The 26,774-nt window shown below is 56.5% G+C and overlaps 1 protein-coding gene across 1 annotated transcript in view; it reads right to left on the bottom strand.

Moving 5' to 3' along the window:
• HSPG2 (heparan sulfate proteoglycan 2) overlaps positions 1–25,896 on the bottom strand; it is a 71,305-nt gene extending 45,409 nt beyond the window's left edge. Inside the window, exons 1-33 of the mRNA XM_005859707.2 lie at positions 25,831–25,896; positions 25,034–25,169; positions 24,484–24,528; positions 18,883–18,992; positions 18,723–18,781; positions 18,273–18,433; positions 16,511–16,639; positions 16,026–16,250; positions 15,814–15,933; positions 14,655–14,786; positions 14,345–14,489; positions 14,099–14,250; positions 13,859–14,005; positions 11,453–11,616; positions 10,765–10,944; positions 10,467–10,663; positions 10,226–10,373; positions 9,237–9,364; positions 8,828–8,914; positions 8,683–8,741; positions 8,437–8,504; positions 7,450–7,590; positions 7,158–7,334; positions 6,787–6,966; positions 6,549–6,667; positions 5,792–5,903; positions 5,514–5,627; positions 5,244–5,371; positions 4,779–4,865; positions 4,244–4,293; positions 3,830–3,924; positions 3,378–3,518; positions 2,804–2,995 (exon numbers count right to left, since the gene is read on the bottom strand). Coding sequence (XP_005859769.1) covers positions 2,804–2,995; positions 3,378–3,518; positions 3,830–3,924; positions 4,244–4,293; positions 4,779–4,865; positions 5,244–5,371; positions 5,514–5,627; positions 5,792–5,903; positions 6,549–6,667; positions 6,787–6,966; positions 7,158–7,334; positions 7,450–7,590; positions 8,437–8,504; positions 8,683–8,741; positions 8,828–8,914; positions 9,237–9,364; positions 10,226–10,373; positions 10,467–10,663; positions 10,765–10,944; positions 11,453–11,616; positions 13,859–14,005; positions 14,099–14,250; positions 14,345–14,489; positions 14,655–14,786; positions 15,814–15,933; positions 16,026–16,250; positions 16,511–16,639; positions 18,273–18,433; positions 18,723–18,781; positions 18,883–18,992; positions 24,484–24,528; positions 25,034–25,169; positions 25,831–25,896 — 4,194 coding nt within the window. The remainder of the gene's footprint in view (positions 1–2,803; positions 2,996–3,377; positions 3,519–3,829; positions 3,925–4,243; positions 4,294–4,778; positions 4,866–5,243; positions 5,372–5,513; positions 5,628–5,791; positions 5,904–6,548; positions 6,668–6,786; positions 6,967–7,157; positions 7,335–7,449; positions 7,591–8,436; positions 8,505–8,682; positions 8,742–8,827; positions 8,915–9,236; positions 9,365–10,225; positions 10,374–10,466; positions 10,664–10,764; positions 10,945–11,452; positions 11,617–13,858; positions 14,006–14,098; positions 14,251–14,344; positions 14,490–14,654; positions 14,787–15,813; positions 15,934–16,025; positions 16,251–16,510; positions 16,640–18,272; positions 18,434–18,722; positions 18,782–18,882; positions 18,993–24,483; positions 24,529–25,033; positions 25,170–25,830) is intronic.
• Positions 25,897–26,774: the final 878 nt, after the last annotated feature.

Below are 26,774 nucleotides of genomic sequence, written 5' to 3'. Positions count from 1 at the left end.
TGTGTGTGGGTCTTTAGTGGGTGCCTTGGCACATACCTGCGAGCCTATGGAAGACAGAGGAGCAGAGGAGGCGGAGGAGGAGGAGGAGGAAGAGGAAGAAGAGGAGAAGGAGGACGGAATTGCTCGCAGAGCAGCTGCAGGCTGGGGATGGGGCAGGAGCCCGGGGGCAGGGGGGTGAGGTTGGGCAGCAAAGCTGGAAAGGAGCTGCCAGATCTCAGCGTCCATCCTCCTCTGGGCCTCGTCCACCTGAGGGACCAGGAGAGGGAGGACAGAGGAAGGAGCAGAGAGGGATAGAAAGGATGTCATGAGACTTTGCCCTCCCGCAGGCCGCGCCAGGCCCAGCCAGCCGCCTGCTTCTGTTCTATCTGTTCACAACTGCTGATGCCTGACGCGCTGGCCCTTGTACCCGCCACCCTCTTGCTCCTCATGAGCCTAATGGGGCTAGCCCAGGACGGGCTCAGGTGACTATGGGCTGTGGCTATGGAGAGAAGCACATATAGAGGGTACCTGGCAAGAGAGGGGCAGACCTAGAGGCATCTGTGGGAAGGAGGAGCTCCTTGGGCCTCACTCTCCATGCGTACCCACGGTGCCAGGCCAAGCCATTCATGGCTCTGGAATGTGTCCCAAGGACAACACTGGGGTGGACTGGGCATCAGGCTGGGGCCTGGTCTGGCATGGGGAAAATGGCCCAGGAAGGCCAGGGCTTCGGCTCAAGGCTCCTGCTTGGACTAGGCTCCCTGGGGCCCCTGACACAGCCTGTTCAGGCCAGGCCCTGGTTACCTGTGATAGCTGCTGCGCCCGGCCCCTGCCCTCTGGGGGCCCTGGGATCCTCCCAGTAGTCACAGCTACCCGCAACTGCTCCTCTGAGAGGGACGTGCGGTTCTGATGGGTAGAGGGCATAGGCCAGCTCAGACCTCCCGGGACCTAGAGCTGGAGGCCTGGGGAGTGTCTTCTCCCGGTGGATATCATGGCCAGAAAGGCTCACACTGACTGGGGAGAAAGACGCATGCTCCCCTCTCCAGGCTGGCACACAGGGGTTAACTCCAGGCTGCTAGAGGGGGGTACGCACACAGAGGGTTAATGGAGGCTGCTGGGGAGGCAGTGCTGGGATAACCTGGGGGCCAGGTATAGTCATGTGGTTTTTAGCACTGAGTTAGCTTCCCTGCCACTAGGCCACCACTCTGGCCACCAGATGGTTGGCACCAGAACAGGACCACACAGCAGATAAGGCACGCCCACCTCCTGACTCTAACTCCTAGCATCACAGGGGCTTGGGCACAACAGTGCCACGACCGGGGAGCCAACGGACACTACCTGGGTTCATGCAGACCCACAATGCCTTGGGCACTGGGCATCTCCCCATGCAGGGCTGAGGGCATCCAAAAACACACCATGCCCATGTCACATCAACTTCACACCACTCAGATCACGGGCCTACCTGGTGAGCCCGGCGCAACCGCACAAAATATGCCTCCCTCTGTGGGGCACAGGGAAACACCAGGAGAGGAGTCAGAGAGAGAGAGAGAGGTCTAGGAACTGCAGGACAGGCCAGGGGAGGAGGAACCCGAGAAGGAAGAAGAGACTAGAAGGCAGACAGCCCTGGGAGGAGGCTGGGATACTTGGGTCTGTCCAAGCAACAAGAACAGGACAGCTCGAGACTCCACCTCCTAAGCGTCCCTGACCTTCCCGGGGCCCTGGGTGAGAGGACATGTCTGCTTGAACACCAGCCTCAGCCAGCAGGGGACTCCTGGACCAGGACCCCCTTTCTCTGGGTGCCACCCAATGACCATGACGACTCAAGGGACGCATTTGGGCAAGCTGCCCTGGATCCTCCCCTAAGACCCTGCACCCCACAAGACCACCATCACCACCCACTAGACCCGTGGTCGGCAAACTGCGGCTCGCGAGCCGCATGCGGCTCTTTGGCCCCTTGAGTGTGGCTCTTCCTAAGCTTTAGGAGTACCCTAATTAAGTTAATAACAATGTATCTACCTATATAGTTTAAGTTTAAAAAATTTGGCTCTCAAAAGAAATTTCAATCGTTGTACTGTTGATATTTGGCTCTGTTGACTAATGAGTTTGCCGACCACTGCACTAGACCATGACTCCGGAGTAGCAAAGACATGCTTGTCTCTGACTAGTGTAGTTAAGGGGGCCCTCGGACCTGGGTGTGAATCCCAGCATGGTCATCTTCTGGCTATGGGAGCTCAGGCAAACTGCCTAACCTCTCACCCGAGTTTCCTCCCCGATGAAATAGTGCAGGACCCCAGCATAGTACATAGCTCATACAGCTGCGATTTGTGATATATAAATAAGTGCCTGGAACAGTGCTGAGCATGGAGTAAGAGCTCAATAAATATGACCTACAATAAGAATTATTATTATGCCCAACACCAAGCACAGAGCCATCGGCACGGGTGAATTTTCAGTGAGCAAATGAACAAAACTGAAACTGTCTTATTTGTCCTTGTGTTTCGTCCAGGGCCTAATTGCATGAAAGCTAATAATCATCAACAGACGAGCACTTACTATGTGCCAAGCACGATCTCCAATCCTCCCAGCCACCCTGGAGCTGAGGTTTATCAAAAGGCAGCCAGCTGGTAATTGGTAAGGTCTGGACTGAGGCCTATCGGACCCTAAGGCCTGTGCACTTAAACCACAATGTGGCTGACAACTGCCTGCTGGCCCAGACTGCTCTGAGGTCAAATAGCGTCTGAGTCCCCACTGGCCCCAAGGCTCAGCAGAGGCCTGGCCCAAAGATGACGATCAGGGAGGGCCTGCCAGCCTCTGCTGCATGTCATACCTTGTCTCCCTGGTATGTCTCCGGCAGCTGCCAGTAGAAGGATTCGTGACCAAGTTGGGCGAAGTTGCCAAAAGAGAGCTGGGTGCCCTCAGGCACGGGTTCCACGGTGAAGCCTCCTGTCAGGCGGCTGTTCCGCTGCGGATTCACCAGGGCAAAGCCTTGGAAGTCCCCGGGGGCAAAGTGGGTGGAGATCTAGAAGCAGGAGGGTGAGTGTCAGCCTGAGTACTGGGGCTGGCACCTTGGTGAGGGAGGGGCATGGGAGGGCATGAGGAAAGGTAACGGGGATGGCTGAGATCAGGGCTGAGACAGAAACAATGGGCCAATGGGGAGGACAAATGGGGAAAGGAGGGGATTGGGCCCAGTGCTGACAAAAGCAATTTGGGGTCATGGGGAGTATTAGGGCAGGGCGAGTGTTGCTGGGATCTGTCCTGACATGGCAATAATGGGGGCATGGGCATAGGTGTCCTCATAGACAGTGGGGATGCCACTGGGCCAGGGTTCTGATTTGCCCCAGTGACGAGTCAGGGAGAGGCAGGTGGCAGGCCCCAGTGCAGGGGTGGGCACAGGCTCTTACCAGGTGGCGGGTGTAGGAGGAGCTGGCGCACTGCTGGCTGATGCCCATGCAGAAGCAGGGCAGGCAGCCGTCAGGGTTGCTGGCGCTTAGGTAGAAGTAGTGGGGCTGGCAGTGGCTGCAGGTGAGGCCTTCCACCCGGGCCTGGGAGGATGGATGAAAAGGTGGGTGCAGGGAGCTAGGCTGGGTCTCTTGCACCTCCAGCCACCCTTGAGCCCAGTCTTCCCAGCCATTTCCAGCAATTATGGGAGCCCCTTTGGCCCCATACCCAGGCCCCAGATCCCATCAGCTGCTGCCTGACTTCCCACCAGTCTTGGAGCCGTGGGGCAGAGAGCAGCCTGCTGAGGATAGGTGGCCAGGGCACAGCAACGGTCCCGAGGGTACGGTGAGAGGGAAGGCCTGGTAACCACTGTGGCTGCAGGTCAGGCCTCATAAAGGGCTGGGTTTAGACTAACCTTGCACTGGCATTGGCCAGCAGCGTCACACTGGCTGCTGATGCTGCCCTGGGGGTCGCAGGCACAGCCAATTGGCTCTGGTATTTGGCCGTCTCCTGCAGTGGAGGGAAGCCACAGCTGGAATCCCAAACCCGCTACCAAGCACTCCCATTTCCACCACCCCCGGTTATCTAACTCTCCGCCAAGATAGGGAGTGTTTATTTCTGAACCACGGGTAGGCCTTCTACACATTCACAGCAGCCCTCTGGCATGGGGGTGCCTTTAACTAATCCCCATGTTACAGGCAAAGAAGCTGAGGCTCAGAAAGGGAAAGTCACTTGCCCCAGGTGGAAGGAGAACAAAGGCTCTGTCCTAACTTCACCCCTGGGGCAGACTGGGTAGCCCAACCCTAAAGGCTTCCCCAACCATACTCACTTCTGCATGGCTGGCCCTGGCGGGGATTGCCATAGTAACCTGGGGCACACCTATGGAGAGAGAAAGCACTAGATGAATGGAGGCAGAACTACAGAATCCTGGGGAGCCTGCTGTGAGTCAGGGATCAATGACCTCACAGCGCTGGAAGAACCAATGGGCCTAACTCACCCATTTTACAGCTGGGGAAACAGCTGGGAGAAGAGCAGGTGCGTGGCCTAGGCCATGGAGCCAGTGTAGTTAGCATGCTCAGGCCTCAAACCTATGCCCTTCACAAGAATGAGGGGTTTTCTGGGAAGACTCTGGCCAGGGTGGGTCAGGGATGTTGGGGTTGGAGGTGAACTGCAGATCTCCGAGGACCTCAAATGGCAGGCTTAAGGTTGAGGCTCTCCGGGAAGGGAGCTGATCACCTTCTGGGGGCTTGTGTATGATGAGTGGGAGGCTTCTGGTCCCTCCAGGTCAGGGGGACTGGGCCCGGCCTGACTCCAGGGGCAGCCCCTCCTGCATGCCCCCCACCCTGCCAGTCTACCCGCCTCACCTCTCACAGTGACGCCCACTGTGGCCTGGGGAGCATGAATCACAGGTAGGGTGGCCGTCTGTGTCCAGAAAGCAAGTGTGGGTGGCCCTGAGAGTGTGGGGGCAAATTCCCAGTTAAAGGTCAGCAGCTCTTCTTCAGTACCAGGGAGTTGGGGGCGGCGAAGAGAGGGGCATGCGCACTAACATATTCCGAGTGCCAGGCACTTTACTAAGAGCTCCATCTGCATCATCTCATTCAATTCTTACACAGGAAACAATGGAGTACATCATTATCCCCATTTCACAGACGAGGAGGTTGAGGCCCAGAAAGGGAACGTGTATCGTATCTTAAAACGACACACTGAGGAAGATGTAAGGCCAGGATTGAACCACTGCCTTTCAGGAGGGCCTGGGATGAAGGGAGTCGGGGAGGCGGGGGCAGTGGACATTTCAGGAAAGGGCAGGTACAGACAGGGGTTGGACGCACTGGCCAGCAGAGGGGGCTCCATAGCAAGGGCATGGCTGGCAATCGTGTGGTGTCCCTTGTTGGGCATCCCCGTAGTATCCCGGCTGGCACTGCTCACACCGAGGGCCCTCTGTGTGGTGCTGGCAACCCTGAAGGGGCAAAGCATGGTTAGGGATGAGCCCCCAGAGGCCACAAGCCCAGGCCTCAGATCCCATCAGCTGCTGCTACTTCCTGCCTGGCCACTTCTCCCTCCTGTGTCCCTCCTGGGGTAGAAAGAAGGGTGAAACTCACCTGGCAGTCGCCTGTTTCGGGCTCACAGACCTCCGTGTGGCCATGGCAGCTGCAGCGTTCACAGGTGCCCAGGTAGAGCCCGCTAGGCGTGCGTGTGTAGCCGGTGTCACAGTCCTGGGGGCAGGAAGATGGCAGTGGGAAGAGTTTCCTCAGCAGGACCCATTCTGAGCAGAGACCACTGGGTGGCGAGGCTGGGGTGGGCTTGGGGAGGGGGAAAGAGCTAAAGGGAGCACCATGAAAGGAGCTGGCTGGACAGGTGTGTGGGGCCCAGGGCTCACCTGGCAGGATGGGCCACGGTACCCAGCGGGGCAGGTGCACTGCTCCACTTCCAGTGCAGGGTCCTGGCCAGTGTCCTCAGGCACAGCCACGTCCATGCTGATGCCAGAGATCCTGGGTGTGACAAAACCCTATGAATGAGCACTCGCTGTGCCAGGCATCTCTGGGATCCTACAGGCGGTTAACTCATTCATCTTCCCAACAGCTCTGTCATGATGCTACTGGGCCCCATCCAGTTCCCTAACTAGGCATCCATCCCCCAGCTGCTGCGAGGACTGTGGCGAGTGGCTTACGCCTGCAACTGTCTCCAGAGAACGCACCTTCCTCGCCTGGAAAGGTCACACCACCCCGGGGTGACCGATGACAGACTGACCCAGGCACAAAAGCTCCTTTGCCTCAAAGCAGGATGACCCTGAAGGGCTCCACGGGGATGAAGCAGAGGCTCCACCTGAAACTACTTCCTGCCTGGCCACTTCCCCTTCCTGTGTCCCTCTCTCCCTCCTCCCCACAGGTTCCGCCTGTGAATCATGTGCACCCCAATACCCATCTCAGGCTTTACTTCTGGGAACCCGACCTGAGACAAGCCCTGTGAGGGAGGCACTGTTATAATCTCCATTTTACAGATGGGGAAAATAAGGCACGAGACGTCCACACCGCCTGCAGGAGTAGAGCTGGCGGTCTGGCGGCACCCCATCACACCCCTGAGACTGGAACCGCCTGCGCAAGCCCCCTCCGTCCCCCTGCCCCGTTCCCAGGCACCTGCTCTCAGCTGGCCGCTGGCTGTAGGATGCCTGGATCAGGAGAGTATCAATGCCCGCCAGTGCCATCAGCAGATGCTCCCGTGTGGCCGGCTGCCCATCAGGCCGCTGCCATGCTTGCTGCCAAGGCAAGGACACAGGTGCTACAACCCCTGACATCCTGGGATACTGACACCCGAGTGGGAGAAGCAGGGGGCCTGCCTCCTCCTCCGGAAGGCTCCTGGGACGCTGTTGCTCACCTCCCGGAAGGGCACAGTGAAGGTGCTGGGCTGGCCGGGGCTAGGCTCCCGGGAGGAGTGATGCTCCAAGACGATGCCATTGCCTTGCAGTACCACCAGTGGCTGCCTGTGCAGGGGCAGGGAGCCAGGCTGGGGCTGTTGGGTCACTGTGAAGCGCAGCTCTCCTCCATAGGAGGTCACCTGGGGCACAGGGTGAACAGGCGCTCAGCTGCGGTCCCCCCAGTCGGACCGGCCACTGCTCCAGCCTCCCACTGCTCCCACCACCTTTTCCACTCTTCCCCCAAGGCATTGCAACACTCCTGCTCCCGAGCCTTTGCCTGTGCTGTTCTTGCTGCCTGGAATTCCCTTTCTTTTCCCGTTCCCCTGCCTACCTTGTCCCCCCGGAAACAGGAAGGGAGGTTCCAGAAGTGGGGTCCAGATAGGAGGCTGTGGAAGGAGGAGAAGACCAGTTCCCCAGGCGAGGGGGATGAGATGCCCATGCTGGTGGTGTGGGTGCCCGCTGCGTTGGTCAGGCTGAACTGACTGGGTGCTTCGGAGGACCCATGCACCTGGGAGAGAGAAGAGGCCAAGGTGGAGCTGTGGCCTGGGACTGGTGCTGAGTCCAACCAGCCCTGGGCTCGGCGGTCCCGCCTGTTTGCCCACCCACCCGCCTCGAGTAGATACCTGGGCGCGGCTCCAAGAGGAGCTGGTGCACTGGCGACTGACGCCCATGCAGAAGCACTTCAGGCAGCCCTCGGGGTTGCGGCCACTCAGGTGGAAAGAACCGGTGATACACTCGTTGCAGAGACGCCCCACCACGTTGTTCTGCAAGCACAGAGCTGGGAGCTGCAGGATGGCCCACGGGACAGGCTGCCTGGAGCTTCCGGCCAAGTCGGCCCACATTCAGATGGGCACCCAAGGCCAGGGGGAGCCAGGGAAAGAGCACATGTATGAAGAGTCGAAACCACGTGAACAATAATTTCACTTAAAGGGAGCTTGTGCAACCGATCATTTCCCCTTTTCTCTTCAGTTGCTAGTGGGGGCTCACAAATACATTTAGATTTAAAATATAGCAGGTTGGTTACAATAATTACTGCTACCGTTTATGGAGTGGTTCATGCACTTTGCTAGTTGCTGTTCAACCATCATCTCATTTAACTCCTCTAAGTACCTTGAGAGGTATGTGATCTCCATGCTTCACATGAGGAAACGGAGGCTCGGGGATGCAAAATGACTACACAAAGTCACTTGGTTTGCTAATCCACTCTGGGATTTAAGGTTGGGGTGCTTGACTCCAAAATCTGTTCAGTTCTTTTTCCCAGTGACACTCTTAACGCAAATGACTTCCCTCCTCTGAGCTTCTATTTCCTCACCTGTAAATTGGCAATGCTAATACCTACATCACCATGCCCATGTGAGAATTAAAGTATGGCTAAAGCAAAGATACAGTACAGATACAATGGGTGTACAAAGAATGACTAGCAGAGGACTTGGACCTGAACCTGGGTCACCTGACTCCCCAACCACCTCTCATGAGGTGAAAAACCTGCCAGCCAGACCCAGCAGCCTCTGGCTAGGCCACCATCCACCAGCCAAGGAGCTACGGGGAGTACGCGTCCTCCTTTCTCCCTCTCCCAGGTCCTTGGGGTGCGACAGGGGAGGCATGCGTACCTTACAGCGGCAGGCCTCCCTGGAGGTCTCCAAGGTGCCTCGCTCATCACAGCGTACAATCTCCTGGCCTGGAGGCACAAAGTGGGTGTTGGTAGGGTAGGAAGAAACGACATAGACATAGTCTGGGCAGACGGGGGACAGAGTGGGGCAACTCCTCAAGGATCATGGGGTTTATGCTAGGCTCCAGGACTGGGGCCTGGTGGGCAGCCAGCGGGGAGGCCAGGGGAAGGTGGCTAGGATACTCACCGGTGGGCTTGCACTTCCCGCCTGGCTGGATGGGGTTGCCCGTATATCCAGGGGCACAGCTGGGGGAGAGAGCGGGTTGTGAGTGGCACTCCCTGCCCCCTCCCCATCCAACCCGCTTCCCCTAGCCCCCACCGGCCTCTTTTACCTCTCACAGCGGCGGCCTGTGTAGCCTGGGGCGCAGGCATCACATGTGGCTTGGCCATCTGTGTCCAGGAAGCAGGTATCTGAGAATCTATGGGGATCAAGTGGAGAGGACACGGGACAGGCTACAGAGATGGGCCAGGCCAGGCCTCACAGTCCCACGTGGGGAAATGACCACTGTTCACACAGACACAGTCATAATGTCATCTCTCTTCCCACCTGTTCTTATCTGCAGCCTCATAACAACACCTGGAAGGCAGGTGGCCCATAGAGGTCAAGGGGCATAGAACAACTTAGTGGCCAGGTTAGGATTTGAACCCAGGCCTCCCACCTCTTTGCCCAGAGTATGCCCCTAGCTGGTTACACTGCCCGCTCACCCAGACATACCCGCCCCATCCCGAGCTGGGTCCTACCTGCGGGAGGCATCAATGTATGGGCAAGGGCAGGGCCGGCAGGCCGTAGCCGTGCCCTTTGTGGCATCCCCAAAGAAGCCGGCCTTGCATTTGTTGCACTGTGGCCCCTCGGTGTTGTGCTGGCAATTCTGGGAGGAAGGGAAGGGAGTGGCTCAGACTCTATAGAGCAGCCCTCGGCCCCCAATGTCGGGCCACCCTGAGCCAGATGGGCTCCACCAGGGCGGGCCTCTGAGGCTGTCTGGCCCCGCCTCCCCCATCATGCTGGGATTACTCCACAGCTCTGCAGACAGGGAAGCATCCAGCTGCATCCTGATGAGGAGCTCATGGCCTCACATGGCAGCTAAACACCTGCTTTCTGCTGACCTAAACCTGCCTCCCTCTTCTAATCTGTACCCACTGGCCAGGTCTGCCCTCTGGAGTCCGTTCCTTCCACCCTTGATAGCTCTTCAGAGAATTGGAGATAAAAGTTTTCCCTGCTTGAGCCTTCTCTTCTGTCAGCTCCATAATCCCAGCTCTCTCTATTATTCCTATGAAATAACAGGATTTACAGGCTCCTTTGCTTTGCATGGTACTCTCCAGCATTGATTTTTTAAAAAATATATTTTTATTGATTTCAGAGAGAAAGGGAAAGGGAGAGAAAGATAGAAACATCAATGATGAGAAAGAATCATTGATCGGCTGCCTCCTACACATTCCCTACTAGGGATTGAGCCTGCAACCCAGGCATGTGCCCTGACTGGGAATCAAACTAGGGAATCAAACCAGCGACCTCCTGGTTCATAGGTCGATGCTCAACCACTGAGCATACCAGCCAGGTTCCAGCATTGGTTTGACCAGGGTGGGAGAAAGCAGGACTTTCACTTCCTTCATCTGAACATTGTATCTCTATTAATGCGTCCAGAGGTCACAGAAGCTTGTCTGGTGGCCATGACCCCTGTCTTTGTCCCCTGCCCCTACCCAGCGTCCAAGTGCCAGCTGGCACTACTCACCAGGCAGTGGCCATACACAGGGTCGCAATAGGTGGCATGGCCATTGCAGTTGCAGCCAGAGCAGGTACCCAGGTAGGGCCCTCCAGGCACCCGGGTAAAGTGGGCATCGCAGCTCTCGCAGGATAAGCCAGAATAGCCAACAGGGCACCTGTGGGGAAAGGACCAAGACAGTGGCTGCAGGAACTGTGAGGTCCTGCTGTTTCTCTCCTATCCCTGCCAGGGTCCCTGCTGGGTCAGGCACCTGCACTCCTCTACGCTGTGGGCACGGCCGTGGCTGGTGGCGTAGGTGACAGTGGTATCCATGGCGATGTCGCTCAGCCCCACGCTGGCCATCTTGGCATTGTACACTGTCTGGATGAGCACAGCCTCCAGGCTCTGCAGCACCTGCATCATCTCCGCCCGCTGCACTGGCTGGCCAGACTCATGGACCCAGTGCTCCTGGGTGCAGAGAGAGGTGCGGGGGCGGAGAGGTCACCCGTCAGCGCCTGCCCAGCCTGCATCCCCTTACCCCCAGCCCTGAGGGCTCAGGCACCACCCACCTCAGAGAACTGGACTTGGCGCTGGTTCAGAGCACCAGGTTGGGTGGGTGTGTGGCCTCGAGAGAGTAAGCGATATCCGGCACCCACAAGGACCACATCCGGCCGCTGCACTGGCTCCAGCGTGCCTCGTGCCAGCTCATATCGTATCTTGTAGCGCAGCGAGCCACCGTAGGAGTCCACCTGGCCAAGACAGAGCCAATCAGGGCAAGGAAGCCATGGATATGCTTGATGCCCATTGTGTGCTCAGTCATCCCCCTCCCCCTCACCCTGCAACCTGGTGCTCACTGTGTGCCTGGCATGGAGCTGGGCACAGGGAGCAGAGACGAGAGCGACCTGGGCTCTGCCTTCGGGGTGTGCAATCCAATGTGGCGAGGAATATGCTAATTCTATGCAAAAGATGCCCAGGGAGACCTGAGGAGGGGCCCTTATCTCAGTCCTGGTGTGGAGGTGGTCCAGGAGGGTTTTCTGAAGGCTGAGTCAGCTGGCATTCCTCCCGACTTGAGAGGGGCGGGCAGGATGAAGAGCTGCTGCCCACAGGGGCTGTGCTGGGGCACGACCACACCTTTCCCCACAGCTGAGTCTTCCCTGCTGCCCACTAGCTTCAGAAGGAGGAGAGCCCAGGCAGGTTCTGGGCACGCGAGGAGGGGCTTCGCCCCCTTCTTATCCAGGTGGCAGCTGGGCCCCTCACCTTGTTGCCCAGGAACTGCTCAGGCAGAGCCCAGAAAGAGTCGTGGACCAGGAAGCGTCGGGACAGGTCGACCAGCTGGAACTCCTGCAGAGCAGTGTCGATCTGCAGCTGGGTGGTGGAGAGGGGTGGCATGCTGGGCTGTGAGGGCATCACCACCTTCACGCCTGTGGGTGGCAAGAGGGAGGGGTTGAGGGTCATAGCATGTGATTGCTCCAGACACCATCTTAAAAGGTGGGAAAGTTCTGGGAGAAATCTGACTTAGAGAGAACTTCAGTCTCTTTCCCAAAGTAAAAAAAAAAGAAAAAGAAAAAGCAGTTTCTTTCTCTTCCTGAAGCTTTGGCGCAACATTTCCCACAGCATGCTCTGGGGAGAGCCAATGCGGTAGAATGATGGTTGGGGACTATTTGGGAACCTAGGGGTCAAAGAAAGGCTAAAGGGATTCTTTGCAACGGGGCTTCTCAGAGCCTTTTCCTTGGCAATAGGTCCAAGAACTGTAAGGGTTGGAACAGCCCTCAGGGGGGCAGTAAAGAGCTACACGGGGCTAAAGAACAGGCACCCAATCCTGGTTCCGCCACCCTCCAGATATGAGTCTGGGCAAAGGCCTCAGTTTTCCCATGTGTAAAATGGGGTAATAGTGGCTTGCCTGAAAGGGTTATTAGGAAGATAAAATGAGCAGACTGATATAAAATGCTTAAAACAAGTGTGGCGCAGAGGAAGTGCTCAAAAAACAGCTAGCTGTTATTACTGCTGTTGGATGGTTAGCTGTTGCGGCTCTAACTGCAACAGGTCATCTGATCCAACCCTCTCCTACACACACAGGAATTCTCTCCAGCCCTGTAGGGTAGCACCAACCATCCAAGAGAACATTCTGTGATGATGGAAATACCCTCTATCTGTACTTCCCAATAAGCTGGCCACTACCCACATGTGGCTAGAGTGACCGAGGATCTGAATTAATTTATTTAAATTTAAATAGCTACAGGTGGCTAGTGACTACCACACTGGACAGCTCTAAGGGATGGGGAGCTCATTACTTCCAAAGGCAGTCCCTCCCAAGTCTGGACGCGACTCTCAGACAGTTCTTTACCCTGCTTCTGTATCTGTCTACATCTGCAATAGCTTTTCCCCTTGACCCTAAATGTGCCCCAGCAACCATGGAGGAGCCCAGCCCTTCATCTGCAGAATGAGCATACACAGCCCCCAAGACCAGGCTACACTGCCCCACGCCTGCCTCCCTCCCTCCCAGGGATGTTTTTAGGCTCCCCTTTATCCTGGTCACCATCCATGTTCAGGCTACCTACTCAACCTGGAATTCCCCACCCACCTTGATCATCCTGATTCCAATCAGCCCACCCCCGACACACACACAACCTCTAAGAGCTTCGAGGTCCTCATCTGAGAACAGTATAAACAGCCACAACCTTGCAACCTTGCCAGGACTTTTAGCCACCCAATGACTGTGTGAGTCAAGCCACAGTGCCAATTGAGTGCTTGTGAAATGGTGCCCATGGCCATTATTGTTCTAAATATACCAGGGGAACAACTTTGGGAGGTGATTACATTTGATAAGTCCCTCTGAGGTTCCTCAACCAACAAAGGGACATAATAGGCGACATCTGTTGGGTACTTACTGTGTAAGGCCCTAAGCCTTCCACTTGCACTTAACCTTCTGTGCTGGAGATAATGAGGTGAAGGGCTGGCTGACATCAGGTGCTAAATGACAAAGCTGGGACTTGAACCCAGGTCTGTCTGATGTCTGGGCCCATGCCATTCTGCCTCTCAAAGCAAGAGAACTGAGTCCAGCTGCCTGCCTTTATGTTTGGGAAAACAGGCCCAGAGAAGTCAAGAGATTTGGCCAAAGTCACACAGGCAGTACTTTGGTGCAGCTGGAGGTCAGTCCTGGGCTGAAATGCTCTGGGGACAGTGACACCTCTCAATCTGTCAGGATCAGGAAGGCAGTAGGGAATACTTACTGGGCACCTGTCATGGACCAAGTGCTATTCTGAGAGGCTGACATGTGTTAACCCATTAAGTCATTACAACTACCTGGAAGGGAGTTATTATTTTCTTCCCATTTTGTAGATGAGAAAACTGAGACACAAGATAGGATTGACCAAGGGTACACAGGCAGTAAGGGCCAGAGCCAGGATTTGAACCAGGAATCTGATGCCAGAGCCCATCCTCTTTATAACCTGAAGCAGGCAAATGTCAAGTGTGGATTTGGCTTTTCCTAAAAATGTTTGTTTTCCCTTTGAAATGCTTTTCTCACAGGACTCTGCATTTCTTCAACAACCTTGTATCCCTTCCCAGTGCTGCTGTTCCCCCATGTCTTCCCTCCCTCTAAGCCCGCTGGAGCCTGGTGTCTGCCTCCCACCCCCCCTAGTGCCCACCCACCCACCAACGCACCCTTGAAGTCATCAGGCTGGTCAAAGCGCAGCCGGATCTGGTCTCGGAAGCGGCGGCTGCTCTGGCACACGTTGGTAACCCCAAAGCAGAAGCAGGGCAGGCAGGAGGCGCTGTGCTCCAGGTAGAAGTGCCCATCGGCGCAGGGTCCTGCTGGGCGGCATAGGGGTGGGCTGCAGCAGGCCCCAGGCAGGCAGCCCTGGCTCACCCCCATGCCCGTGCCCTCCAGTCTGATGGTGGTACCTCGCTGAGGAATGAGCTCCAGGACACCGTCAGGAATGCCGAACACCATGCCCTGGGCATTCATGGCCTCACAGGTGTAGGCACCCTGATCTGCCTCCTTCACGTCTCGAATGGTCAGCGTGCCTCGGCCTCCCTCACTGGTCACTGTCACCCTGATGGGTCCCGAGACAGAGGCAGGGTCAGGCCTGGGCCATTGGCCCAGCCTCCTCTACATCCCCAGCCCCCAACCCAGGCCCAGAGCCAAACCTAGTATGAGATGGGATGTGGCCCCAGTTGAGTCGCCAGTTGATGATGGGGGTGGGGACACCGATGGCCACACAAGTGAAGGTTACTGTCTGGCCCCGGGAGGCCTGGATCAACTCCTGGGGAGGGGTCACCACCTGGGGAGGCACTGGAAGACAGGAGCAGATGTGAGGGGTGTGAGGGGCAAAGGAACAAGAAGGGAGGGGATGGATCAGAGGAGCCAGGCGGAAGGAGGGCTGAGGCTGAGACTATAGAGAGGGGCCAGTGGAAACCAGCCCAGGGCCCCCATCTCGCCCCCCAGCTCCCTGCTCACTGCAGCCAATCTCATCGCTGCGGTCGGAACAGTCGCTCTCCTTATCACAGTGGTAGCTGGCTGAGATGCACTCGTTCGTGGAGACACAGCGGAACTGCGTGGGCTCACACACGTCCTCGGGGTGCTTGGCAGCTGGGGGACAGAGCAGGTGGTGTGGGCAGAGGGTGGACCAGCCCCATTCTGACCTGTGCCCACAGCCCCACCCTGTCCACCTTCCCCAGGTGTTCCCAGGGTCACTCTCTCATCTCGCCCACGTGACACAGATGCCCCAACCAGGCCCGGGCACTGTTGCCACAATACTGCCCACAATGTCACCATCATCAAGGCGGCCATCAAACAGCTCATCACATTCCCCCCCTCCCCCGCCCCCCTCACTCCTTTGACTCTTTCCCTGCTCTTAGACAACAGATAGGTGGATGCAGTGGGAAAGATGACAATGAATGGATGGATGATAAGTGGAGAGATGGATGGGAGGAAGGATGTTGAACAAATGGATGGATGGACAGATGGACAGTGAATGGATGGATAATAGAATGGATGGTGAGATGGACAGGAGGATGTTGAATAGATAGGTGGATAGACAGATGAAGAGCTTTGCAGCTAGACAATGGTGGATGGATAGTTGGATGAAAGGGTGGGCAGATAGATGGCAGGAAAGAAGGATGCTGGACAGATGGACAATGGACAGTTGAATTGACAGATGGATTAAGAGCTGGGATGATGAAGGAACAAATAACTCAGAACCAGCTCTACGTGAAAACCCTCAAGGCCCATAAGGGGAATGCTTTGACTCACACATACATCAAGGAACCCATGAGCAAGGCACCCTGGTGTATATATCCAGCCCTTTTAGCCACTCATCCGACCCACACACAAGCATAAATAACAAAGACAAGATTAATGGTAACAAAATAAAGAAAAGAAAGAAAGAGACATTAACCGTGGGCAATCTGCCCAGACTGCTTGCTACAAAGACCAGCTCAGAGCCAAGGGCTCTCAATGCTGGGGTCAGAGAGAGATGAACCTTAAAGTTTGTCCCCAGGGCCTTCACCACTCAGCCAGGGAGAGTAAACAAACCTACCCAAGAAGGGAAAGAACGGGGTGAACGAGGCCGGGGCAGGGGGGGGCAAGGACGCCAGGCAAATCCTGGGACACTCACGGCAGTTGGCCTCATCGGTGTGGTCCTCACAGTCAGAGTCGCCGTCACAGCGCCACAGCTTGAGGACACAGTGCCCGTTTCCGCAGGGGAACTCGTTGGGCTCGCAGGGCGGAGTGGGGCCTGAGTGACCCAGGCAGGGTTCAGCCAGAGGCCCGCCCCTGGCCGGGTCCCCCACCCTGAGCCCCCTCCCTCCATCCCTGCCCAGTCCTCACCACAGTCCAGCTCATCACTGCCATCCTTGCAGTCCTCTTGCCCATCACAGACATAGTCTTTGGGGATGCAGTGCCCACTGTGACATGTGGTCTCGTGGGGCCCACAGGGCCTGTCAGGACGGGGAGCTGGGGTGACTGGAAGTAGCCGTGTGGTGGTTGCCTCTGGCCGGGGTGTTATAGGTAACAGATGGGGTGGCGTGGGGTGGACCTCTGGAACTGGCTCTTCTGTGGACACAGCCCACTTGGCGTTGGCAGGGTGTGTGACTCCTCACCCCTTGCCCCCCACACTCCCCAGGCCCTCCCTGCCACACACACCCAGTGCCCTGGCCCTGACCCTGGTATCACCCTTCCATGTCCCTGCCCACCTCCCTCAGACCCCTCTGCCTGCACCCAACCCTCACAACCCCGATTGACTTGCAGGCCCAGGCATATCCTGACCTTTCCCTGGCATCTGCAGGCCACTGTGCCCCCAGGCAGCCCCTCACCACAATTGAGCTCATCAGACATGTCCCTGCAGTCAGGCCTCCGGTCACAGCGATACTCCAGGGCCACACACTCATTGTGGCTGTGGCAGGCAAACTCAGTCTCCGTGCAGACTCTGGCGATCTGGGGCACTGTGGGGTTGGAGGGAGTCAGAGGGGCAGGCGGAAGGTTGATGGGAGGCATCAAGGACAGCTCAGGCACTGCCAGGCTGGGCGTGGGCTTTGGTGCCCTGTGTCAGGCCATGTGGTTTTGGGCAGACTCAGCAAGGGCAAGGAGCACATGGTGGACACATCCACAGCACACACGAGATATATGTGTGGCACAGGCCTCACACACAGTTAACATGCCACACACATGCAACCACCACACCACACACATGCAGGCCACACCTGGCCCAGCGACGATAAAGAGGAAGAGGAGAAGGGGTGGCTTGTGGGCTATGCCCAGCCATCTTGCCCTCATCCTTCCTTCCCCTCCACCTATTAACTTCAGTTACCCTGCTGGGCCTGGCTCCGGCTTACACTCTCACCTGGTGTCACTGCAGCCGCCACAGCGGCCAAGGGGGGCGGGGGTGTCTGTGCTGGAAAGGAAGGGGTGATCAGCAGCCATCCCCCCTGGGACCTGGGACCTGGGACCTGGGACCTGGGACCTGGGACCTGGGACCTGGGACCTGGGACCTGGGACCTGGGACCTGGGACCTGGGAGCTGCAGGACGGGCCAGGCCCATCCCACCATCCCTAGCCCTGAAGACTCATTGAAAAATGAAGAGGCTGGACCCCCTGCAATCTTCAGACCTGCGCCTGGGGATGCCAACAGAGCAAACCTGACCTTCGGGTACATTAATTAACAGTTTATGTGCAGAATGAGAAGGTGATGGCTTCACTGCATTTTCCTGATTGGGCTACACCATGACAGGGAGTTTGTTCAGTTCTGAGTTCCACTGAGTCAGAGGGGGTGACATGTTGGAGTCTTCCCAGGAGAGGGGACTGAAATAGACAGCTGAGACCCGTAGCCTATGAGGAATGAACTGGAACTGTTTAGCCTAGAGAAGAAAAGACTCAGGGACTCAAAATAGGAGACAGGGTGCAGCAAAAAGAACCCTGCGGCAATGAGAGGACAAAGGCCAGACTTTGCATCTAACAGCTGTGTGACTTCGGGCCAGTTTCCTATTCTCTCTGAGCCTCAGTTTCCCATCTGTTTCTCATCTCATCTTATCATAGACTCTGGCAAGACTGGCATAGACACAGGGTTTGATTTAAGTTCTTTCTTTTCCAGTATCTGTGTACGTGGATCTGGACAAGTCGTTTTTCCTTTCTGGGCCTCAATACCCTCATCTCTAAAGCAGGAGGTATAATATCTATTTCACAGGAATTATTGTGAAGATTGAGGCTGGAAATAAGGGCATTACAGAGTGCCTAGCATGTATTCAGTGCTTGGTAAATAATTGTTGGTTATTATTAAACACAAAAGTGTTTTGGATCTGAAAGTGCTGTATGAGGAAAAGATTACCTATTGTCAATGTATAGAGGTAGATGGAGAACAGAAATTGAGTCTAATAGGTACAAGTTAGAGGAAACAATTTATGCTCAACCCAAGACAAGACTGCATAAGGATTGATGGGGCAGACCCATCAGGTGGTGAGCTCCCTGTCCCTAGTGGTGTGCAAGCCCAAGCTAAGACAGCCTATGGTGGGGATACTCAAAATGGATCCACATGAGTCTGATAAACTGGAGGAGATGACCCCAGGCTGCAAGATGGGCTCACCTGTGCCCAGGTGTCGAAACTGGAATCCCTGGGGAGAGGTGGTGTAGGAGGCAATGGAGCCTCTGGAGATGACCGAGTGCAGCACCTCCTGAATCTGAGCTCCATCTGTGTTTCCTTCAGAGCCCACGTCCAACTCCACGAAGACCCAGCCATCCAGCTCCCTAGGGACAGGCATGGGGCGGGGGAGCAGGGTGAGAAAGTGCCTGTGGTCTCAGCTCCTCGCTTGGTCCCCTGTCTGATAGTTAGACCTGATCTCCTGATACCCTGTAGCCCAGGCAGGGCATGTTAAGGTCCAAATTGTCCCCCAACTAACTCCTGAATTTTCACCAATATTCACCTGACTAGACCTCTTCTGCCTCCCCTCCTAGTACCCAGGCTTCTCCCCATCTTTGTCAGCTTCTTCCGGGTTACCCACCAGCCCCCAACCAGCCCCCAGGGCACCCTTCTCACTTGATGAACACCACACTGACAATCTGGTCTCCAGGAATCTTCAAGTACTCTGACTCCAGCTGGGGAGGGACACAGCGCCGTCAGCCTCCAGATGCCCTCACCCCACCCTCAGTCCTGCCCACCGACACCAGGCGAGCTCCCAAAAGCCCCTTCACCTCACCGTGTCTACCACAGCCTTGGATACTTCTTGGAAAGCCTGGGAGCTTGCGTCCTCCAGCTCAGAGCTGTAGTGGATGGAGCGAGTGAAATTCACCAGGGCTCGGAAATAAACTGCAGAAAGGGGAGGAGAGGTGTGTCACTGTGTGGTGGCCTCAGCAGTTAGGCCGTAGGTGGAAATAGGGAGATGTTCCCTGAGGCCTCTTGCTGAGGCTGACACCTGGGTGCCTACAGCTCTGCCCAGCACAGCCCCTATCAGCACATACTACAGTGGCCCTGGCTGGTCTGCCCAGGGGTCAAAGCTGAGGCCCCACCCTTGAGTGAGGGGCTTCAACTAATAGGGAAAGTGGTCTGATCCAGAAATCAAGAGATGGTGCAGAAGAGGAGACCCCTGGCAGCTCAGAGGAAGGCTAAACAAGAAAAGTGGCTTCCAGAGGAGGCTGGCCTAGTACAGAAATTACTTGCAAGTGACCCAAATGTTTCCCCACTCTTCCCTGGCCAATTCCTCCTCAGCCTTCAGGGCTCAGCTCAGCCATCACCTCCTCCAACCCTGGCTGGTTAGAGACCCCTCCTTGGGGCTCTCACAGACTCTCTGCTTCTCCATCAGAGCACCTTCTACCCCTCCTTGCACAGTCCTGTCTGAATTCATGTGGATCACAGAGCATCTTCATAAAAATCATGGGTTCTGAGGTCAGCCACATCTCAGACCTCATCGCTCTGAGCTTCCTCAGTCAATTGGGGACATTAATTACATTAACACCTTGGGCAGCAGTAGGGAATAAATGATATGCTTACATGCACCTTCTCTCTGTGTGCTCAGATGCCATGCCTGGCACGAAAAAAGGGCTAGAAAATCAGAAGCTGTTGTCACCTTGTCCTCTGTACTGCTAGACTATGAATTTGAGGGGTGTGGGGAGACTGCAAGTCTCATTCATTCCTGTATCCCCAGTGTGTGCATCTAGCACATGGGAGGTGCCTAATAAGTGATGGCTGAATCAATTCATATCAGATTGGTGTGAGCAGATACATACACCAATCGTTTCTTGGTACCTACTATACATTTTATACACATTACATCTCATAATGTTAATGAATTCATATAGCAGTTATAAATATGTTAATATAAGTTGCAAATGACTCATACATATGTATGTAAACAGATACACCAATCACTTCTTGAGCACCTATTAAGGACAAGATTTTTTAATGCATTAATTCTCAATGTCATGAATTAAGGTATAAATCAAGCATGTCAAACTCAAAGGCGAACACAGGCCAAATAAACGAGGCATGTGGCCTGCAGATTGCGAGTTTGACATGCTTGGTGTAAATTATAAATGCTGAATTGACATGAGTTTTAAATATGTACAAAGTGCTTAGCACAGAGCTTGGCACACAGTAGGTGCAAAATATTGTGACCAATTCCTATATGAGAGGCAGTGTAGCTTAGTGATTAAAAGCTCGGCCTCTGGAGCAAAACTGCCACTTACAGCCCTGCGACCTTGAGGAAGTTACCTCCACGGAGCCTCCGTTTCCTCCTCTATAAAATGAGAGTAATAGTAGTGCCAACCCCAGAGTAAGAGTTGTGAAGAGTAAGTTAACAAATGTAAGGTGCTTATAACAGGGTCTAGCACACAGTAGGAGCTACATGAAGTTAGCTGTAACTATTCCCTCTGGTCTTTACGACGAACGGGAGGAATGGATTTGGTTTTATTTCTTTCCATCTGAGGTGGGCAGGCATTGCTTTGACAAATCTATACTGAGGGCCAGGTGGTGTTCTAGGCACAGGGCATGTAGCAGTGAACTCCGAAAATGACAAGTCCTCTGGCCACAGAGATCACTGTCCAGTGGGAGGAGAAAGGAAATGAAACAAGTGAGCATGGAAGATGTGGAGGTGGGTGCTACTCTCCCCGGGGGGCCAGGGAAGGCCTTTCCTCAAAGGGCTTGCTTGAAGGAAGGTAGTGAGCCAAGGGGAGATATCTGGGAGAACAGCATTCCAGGTTGAGGGAACAGCAGCTGCAAAGTCCCTGAGGCAGAAGTGGGCTCAGAGAGGTGACAGAAGACCAGCCTGTAGGTGGCAGAGGAAGTGGCATCCTAACTACAGGCCTGTCCTCCTCCCTCTTCATTCTGTCAGGCCCATCGGTGCACACGCCTCCAGAACCAGGACCCTGTCCCTCTGAGGCTCAGGCTGAGCAAGCCCAGACAGGGGTGGCCGGTGCAGGAGTAAACTTAAACTTCTACACCAAGAGAGGGTGCTTGTGAGGGTAGCACCGCCTGCTCGGAGCCACAGGGACCATGCCGGACTGGACTCCTGGGGGCCAGGCGGGTGGGGCTCTGGGGGCCGGAGTATGGAAGCCACGAGCTTGGCCACAGAGGCCCCTTGTGAGCGGGCACAGAGGTCCATTGAGAGTCCCCCCCACCCTGGCCCCTGGCCTCAGCCCCACGGCACGGCGAGGGTGAGGAGGCCAGGCCTCTGCCCAGGAATGTGACCGCTCCACAAAGCCCCTTTCTCCTAGGGCCTGGGAAGGGCATGGACCCTCCAGCCTGACCCCACCCCCGGCTTTTTGCAAACCAGGGTAGGTCAGGGCAAGCCCTTCCCTCTTGCACCCTGGGATGTGTTCCTGCAGCCGGTGCCTGAGGGTTGGGGCAGGTGAGGCCTGTCTGTTTCAGGAACCAGCCTCCAGAGCTGAGGGTGCTGGGAGGCGGTCATGCTGCCAGAGCTGGGAGTGCTCGTTGGGTGCCTGCCCAGGCCAGCCCTCTCCCTCCTAGTCCTCATTCTGACCCCATCTGGAGAGCTCACTCGGAGCCAGAGGCTGGAGGGACAGGAGGCCCAGAGCTGCCTTGCACCCAGGTGGGGGTGTGGAATGCAGTCTACCCTCTTTCTCCCCATGCTCACTCCCTGCTCACCAGAACTCCCACACACACCTAGGCCCCTGAACCCCAGCCCTGGGTCCCTTAGGTGGGCCCAGGATCAGCCAGTCCTCAGGTGGACACAAGTTGCCTCCAGACTCTAGGGTCTTCCCCCACAGAGGTTGCCACACCCATCCCTGCCCAACCAGTACTCCACGGGGAGAACAGCAGGCCCAGCCCACTTTGTTCCGACTGAGCGCCCAGGTGGGGCCTAACTGCATCCTGGGCAGGGCAAGGGAGAAGGTGGGCCAGCTGGGGCAGGGCAGGGGCTGGCCGGGCCCCCAGACCCTGGAAGGAGGCGCCTCTGAGCCTCCAGTGTGACAAAGTGTAAGCTGGGGAGGAAGAGAAGAGGAAGGAAAAGGAGTGAGAAGGGAGAGCTGGGAGAGAGGGTGGGGAGGGAGAGAGAGAACGAGTCCACCAGGCTGGCAAGTCACTTACTGAGAGGAGACGCCTCATCAGGCTCCGAGACCATCAAGCCAGACAGGGCAGGGCGGCCCAGGGGTGGCCCAGGGCCTGCAGAGTGGAGCAGCAGAGAGGGAGACGAGGAGGGGCAGACACAGCAAGGCAGATGGAGAGGACCAAAGGGAGAGACAGAGACGTGAAGCGAGAAAGAAGACAACAGACGGGGGCGGGAGGCGCGGGGAAGGGGTAGGGGGACAACAGAGATTTGGAGACAGAGACACAGAGAGATGCAGACGGAGACATGGAGAAAGTGGGGGGAGAATGAGAGAGAGGTGAGACAAAGGCAGAAGGAAATGAGGCAAAGACAGAGAAACATGGGGGCAGAGGAGGCAAGCCGACGAGGAAGAAAGACAGAGTGAGAGAGAAGGATGAGGCACAGTGTAGGAAAGAGACAGCCCAGGCAGGGGAGGAGGGGAGCAGGAGAGACACGGAGACAGGAAAGACAAAGAGACAGGTCAGAAGATGGAAAGAAATTGGATGAGAGGAAGTGGGCAGGGGCTGTCAAGGAGGGGCACATGGGAGGGGGGACAGGGCTGGGGCAGAGCCCTGCCAGAGGAAAGAGGAGAGGGGAGGTGCCATCTCTGGGGCTACATTCCAGGGTCTGGCGTTGGCCCAGGGCCCAGACAGGGGGCACAGCCAGGGACAGCCCCAACACAGTCAGCATGGCCCTCGCTCAGCAGCACAGAGGGCAGGGCTGAAGCACACATGCTGAGCCCCTGGGAATCAGACACACCTGCTGCCTTCCAGGCTAAGATTCAGCCCAGCTGCATGGAGCTGCCCCAAAGGCAGCGGGCCGGTGCCAGGGCTTGGGCCTAGAAGATCTAAAGCCCTACATCTTCCCACGGATCAGCCATACCCACAAGGAAGGGGCCCTACTCTCGGGCCCTCCCCAGCTGCTACTGCCCATCCCAACCCTTGTCCCACCCCTGGCCTCTCCTGTCCTCACAGCTGCTTCCCATGGGGGAGATGGGCTGGTAAACAACTCAGAGTGGGCAAAGCTGCTGCAGTGGGCAGCCCCATGGGAGGGGCTATAGATATCCCGAGTGGACAGGGTGGACCAGGCCCTTCACTTGCAGGCCTGGCTGGGCAAGAGGCAGCTCCCAGGGCCGCATCAGCACAGGCCATTCTGGGATGTGAGCTGTCTGCATGGGCCCACTTGACACCCACTCCAGCTCCCAGGCATCCTTAGCCCGGCAGAGGCCTCCACGTGGAAAAGCTTCAGGCAGTGCCTGAGTCCCAGGTGCCGGGAGGTCACAGTCAGGACTACTCTGCCCACAGGCCAACCCTCCTGATTGCATTGGCTTAGGTAGGATGCCACCCTCTGGAATTTGGATGCCCCTGAGATGCCAGCTGAAGGGAGTCGACCTCACCCCTGGAGATGCCCAGGCCAGACTCGCCCCAGGCCTGCCAGTGTGGGCAGCACTGGGTGGTGGGGGACTGTCCAGTGGTCAGGCTGAGCCGAGCCCCATCTTTGGCTCTGACCACAGAGTGCCCAGCACTGGCTCCCGGAGGTCAGTGGGGACTCTATGGAGCTGCTGGGACCTGTGACCAGCTAGTCCCTTCTCTACCCAGCATCCTAGGTGGGAGGAAGCAGGGACTCTCAGCCCCCATCCCAGTGCTGGGCCAGCCCCTGCTCTGGCTGGCACTTCGGGTGCTGGCAGAGTGGGCAGCTGACAGGCTCCTGATTCCTTTCCCTCCGTGAAGCCCAGCCCTCTTCCCCCAGCTGGGAACCCTTGGCTTCCCAGAGACGACCTACCCTAAGGCAGGGTTCCCTCCCATATCCCGGGTGAGGCTGACTCCCCCCCCCCCCCCCAATCAGCTCTGTTGGCCAGCCCTATGCCATGGAGCCCCTCTGGCTGCCCACCCTGCCTGAGGTCCCCAGCTCTGCTGCCCTGGGAAGTGAGGATTTTGCTTTGAATGCTGAGCAGCTGGCTTTCAGTCCCTATCAGAACCGGGCATTTCTTATCTGTGGCCGTACCACCCTGAATGTGCCTGATCTCCTGATCACAGAACCAGGTATTTCCTGGCACAGGTAAGCATAGAACCTGGCAATGCATGACCTTGCAGGGATCTGCATACAGCTGTCACTTAGGAGGTACAAGGCCACCTTCACGGCAGGACCAAAGACCCGCAGGGCCCTTGGTTCCAGAGATAGGGCCTCTGTGGCTGGGAAGACCTGCTCTGGGCTTTCCCAGGCACAGGATGGGGCCTATAGGATGGCCCAGCAACTTACCCATCTGGAAGTCCCCACTGCCCACGTCTCCACTGCCCAGGCCATCTGTAACCAAAAGAGAGACTTACTCAGCAACAATATTTGGTGAGTAACTACTGGGTGTCAGGCACTGTTCTGGGCACATAGTGGGGAAGGTCAAGCACAACTGTTACCTCCTGCCCCAGCCTAGTAGGGAGGGCTGGCCTGGAGAGAGGGTGCGGGCCCAGGGTGCTGGGGGAGAGGGACCAGGCCGGACTGGCCTCCAGGTGAGGACAGGAGGAGATGGAATAGGGTGGGAACTGTCCTCCACCACTTTCCCCGTCGGTCCTGACCATCCTTCCTAGGAGGGGACCGCGCAGCAGAGGAGCTGCCAGCAGCCCAGGGTCACACAGGTTGTAAGTGGAGAATCCTGGGGTCAGTGGGATCAGGGCTCAGGACACACACAGCTCTTAGCCCATCTTTCGAGGAGCCACCTTGGGCAAGCTTCCTGAGGCCTCTTTAAGGCCTAGTGGGGACACCCTGATTCTGCCCCTCAATCCCTCCAACCCGGCCACCGGAACCCTCTGCCCACCTCCGGAGGCTTCGTCAGCCAGCAAATCCTCGTCATCAGAAAGGTCTGAATCACTCCAGCCAGCCCGGCCCGCCGTGACCGTCTCCGCATCCTCAGGCAGAGACACGCCATCATATGCCCTCAGTCCACGGGTCACCTGTGGGAGACCACACAGACTGTGTCACACCCTCCAGCTCCTGCCAAGCCCAGGACCCCTCCTCTCCCTTCAAGAGGGACCCAGAGTTCTACCCCAAAGCCCTCCAGGGGTTAAGTCAGATGTGGTTTGGCAAAAAGAGTCAGGCTGGGACTGAATCACTATTTTTGACTCAGCTTCCCCAAACTTCATTAGTCCCTTGAGGCCTCAGAGCCCAACCCTGCAAATTCACAACGTCTGAATGAATCCTCAAATTCACAGACAATGAAATTAAAATCACTTTGGTAAGTGATGACTCTTCTTCTTTTGGAGATATCCACGACATGGGTTAGTGGGTAGGGGGACAGAGGCAGGTGAAGGGTGGGCTGGACCAGCCAAGATGGGAACATAGGCTGGTGGAAGAGTGGCCAGGGTCAGCGTGGATGGGGACAGAGGCAGAAACTGAGGGTGAGCTGTTGCCTCCAACGGCAGCTCCCAGCCAGGCCAACTTGGCCACCTCTTTCTGCCTCAGTCTGGCCTCCAAATCTCCAGGCCACAGGGAATGCATTCCAGCCACGTTGGAGAAGTGGCTGGTGAGGGTGGAACCCGGCAGCTGGGCTGAATGGGGGCAGGTCAGGCATGGTGTCAACTCCACGTGACCTCAGGCTGCTGCTGAGCCCAGCACCTGCTCCACGAGGGGCTGCTGAGGCCCTGCACCCTGCAGGTGGAGCAGAAGGGCCCCAGCAGCCATCACACCTGCTGCCACAGAAGTGGGTGTGGGAGTGACTGCCTCTTTCCCTTAGACAAGATCAAGATTTTTCCAAATGAGCATTACCAAGTCACTCAGAGGAAAACAAACCCAGCAGAGCCCCAGGGAACTTCAGAGCCCCCTCCCCTGTCAATTGTGCACGGATTTGCTGTGACCCCATAATGCACCTCCAGGCCCCGATGGCCTGGCAGGAGCGTCTCATGCCCTGCCCTGGCCTCGGCCCTCTCGGGGGAGCCCAGCCTGGCCAGAAGGAAATGGTCTTGCTTGTGAAACCCAAACCCAGCCCTCACTGGCTGGACAAAGTGTGGCAGCAGGAGAGAGGCCTAGGGAGAAGAAAAAAATCGAGGAAACAGCCTGTCCCTCTCCTTCCCCACCTCCCAACTTCACAGTCCATGTCCTGGAGACTCTGGTCTTTTCTCACACTGGTCCCTCTGTCCGAACGGCCTTCCTCCCTTTGTTTATCGGGCTAACTTCAATTGTCCTCCAAAATTCAGCTAAACATCATCTCCTTTAACTGCTCAGAAATAAAAAGGAACAAATTGCGGACATGCACGGCAACATAGATGAACCTCCAACACATTGTGCTATGAGAGCAGCCAGACACCAAAGACTATGAAACTCTACGGGGAAAAAGTCTAATCTACAGTGACAGAAAGATCAGTAGTTGCCTGGGACCAGGGGTGGGTGGGGCTGACCAGAAAGGGGCACGAGGGAGCCTTTTGGACTGATGGTCCCCTGGGTACATACATATCCTCCTCATTACTGAACTGTACACTTGAAATGATGGGTTTGTTTTAGTATATGTTTTACAGCTCAATAAAGATGACTAAAAAGAAAACCTCTGCGAGACCTGTCCTGAC

Source organism: Myotis brandtii, unplaced genomic scaffold, assembly GCF_000412655.1.
Source record: "Myotis brandtii unplaced genomic scaffold, ASM41265v1 scaffold129, whole genome shotgun sequence".
Lineage (NCBI taxonomy): Eukaryota > Metazoa > Chordata > Mammalia > Chiroptera > Vespertilionidae > Myotis > Myotis brandtii.
This window is presented reverse-complemented; position numbering and strand designations above follow the sequence as displayed.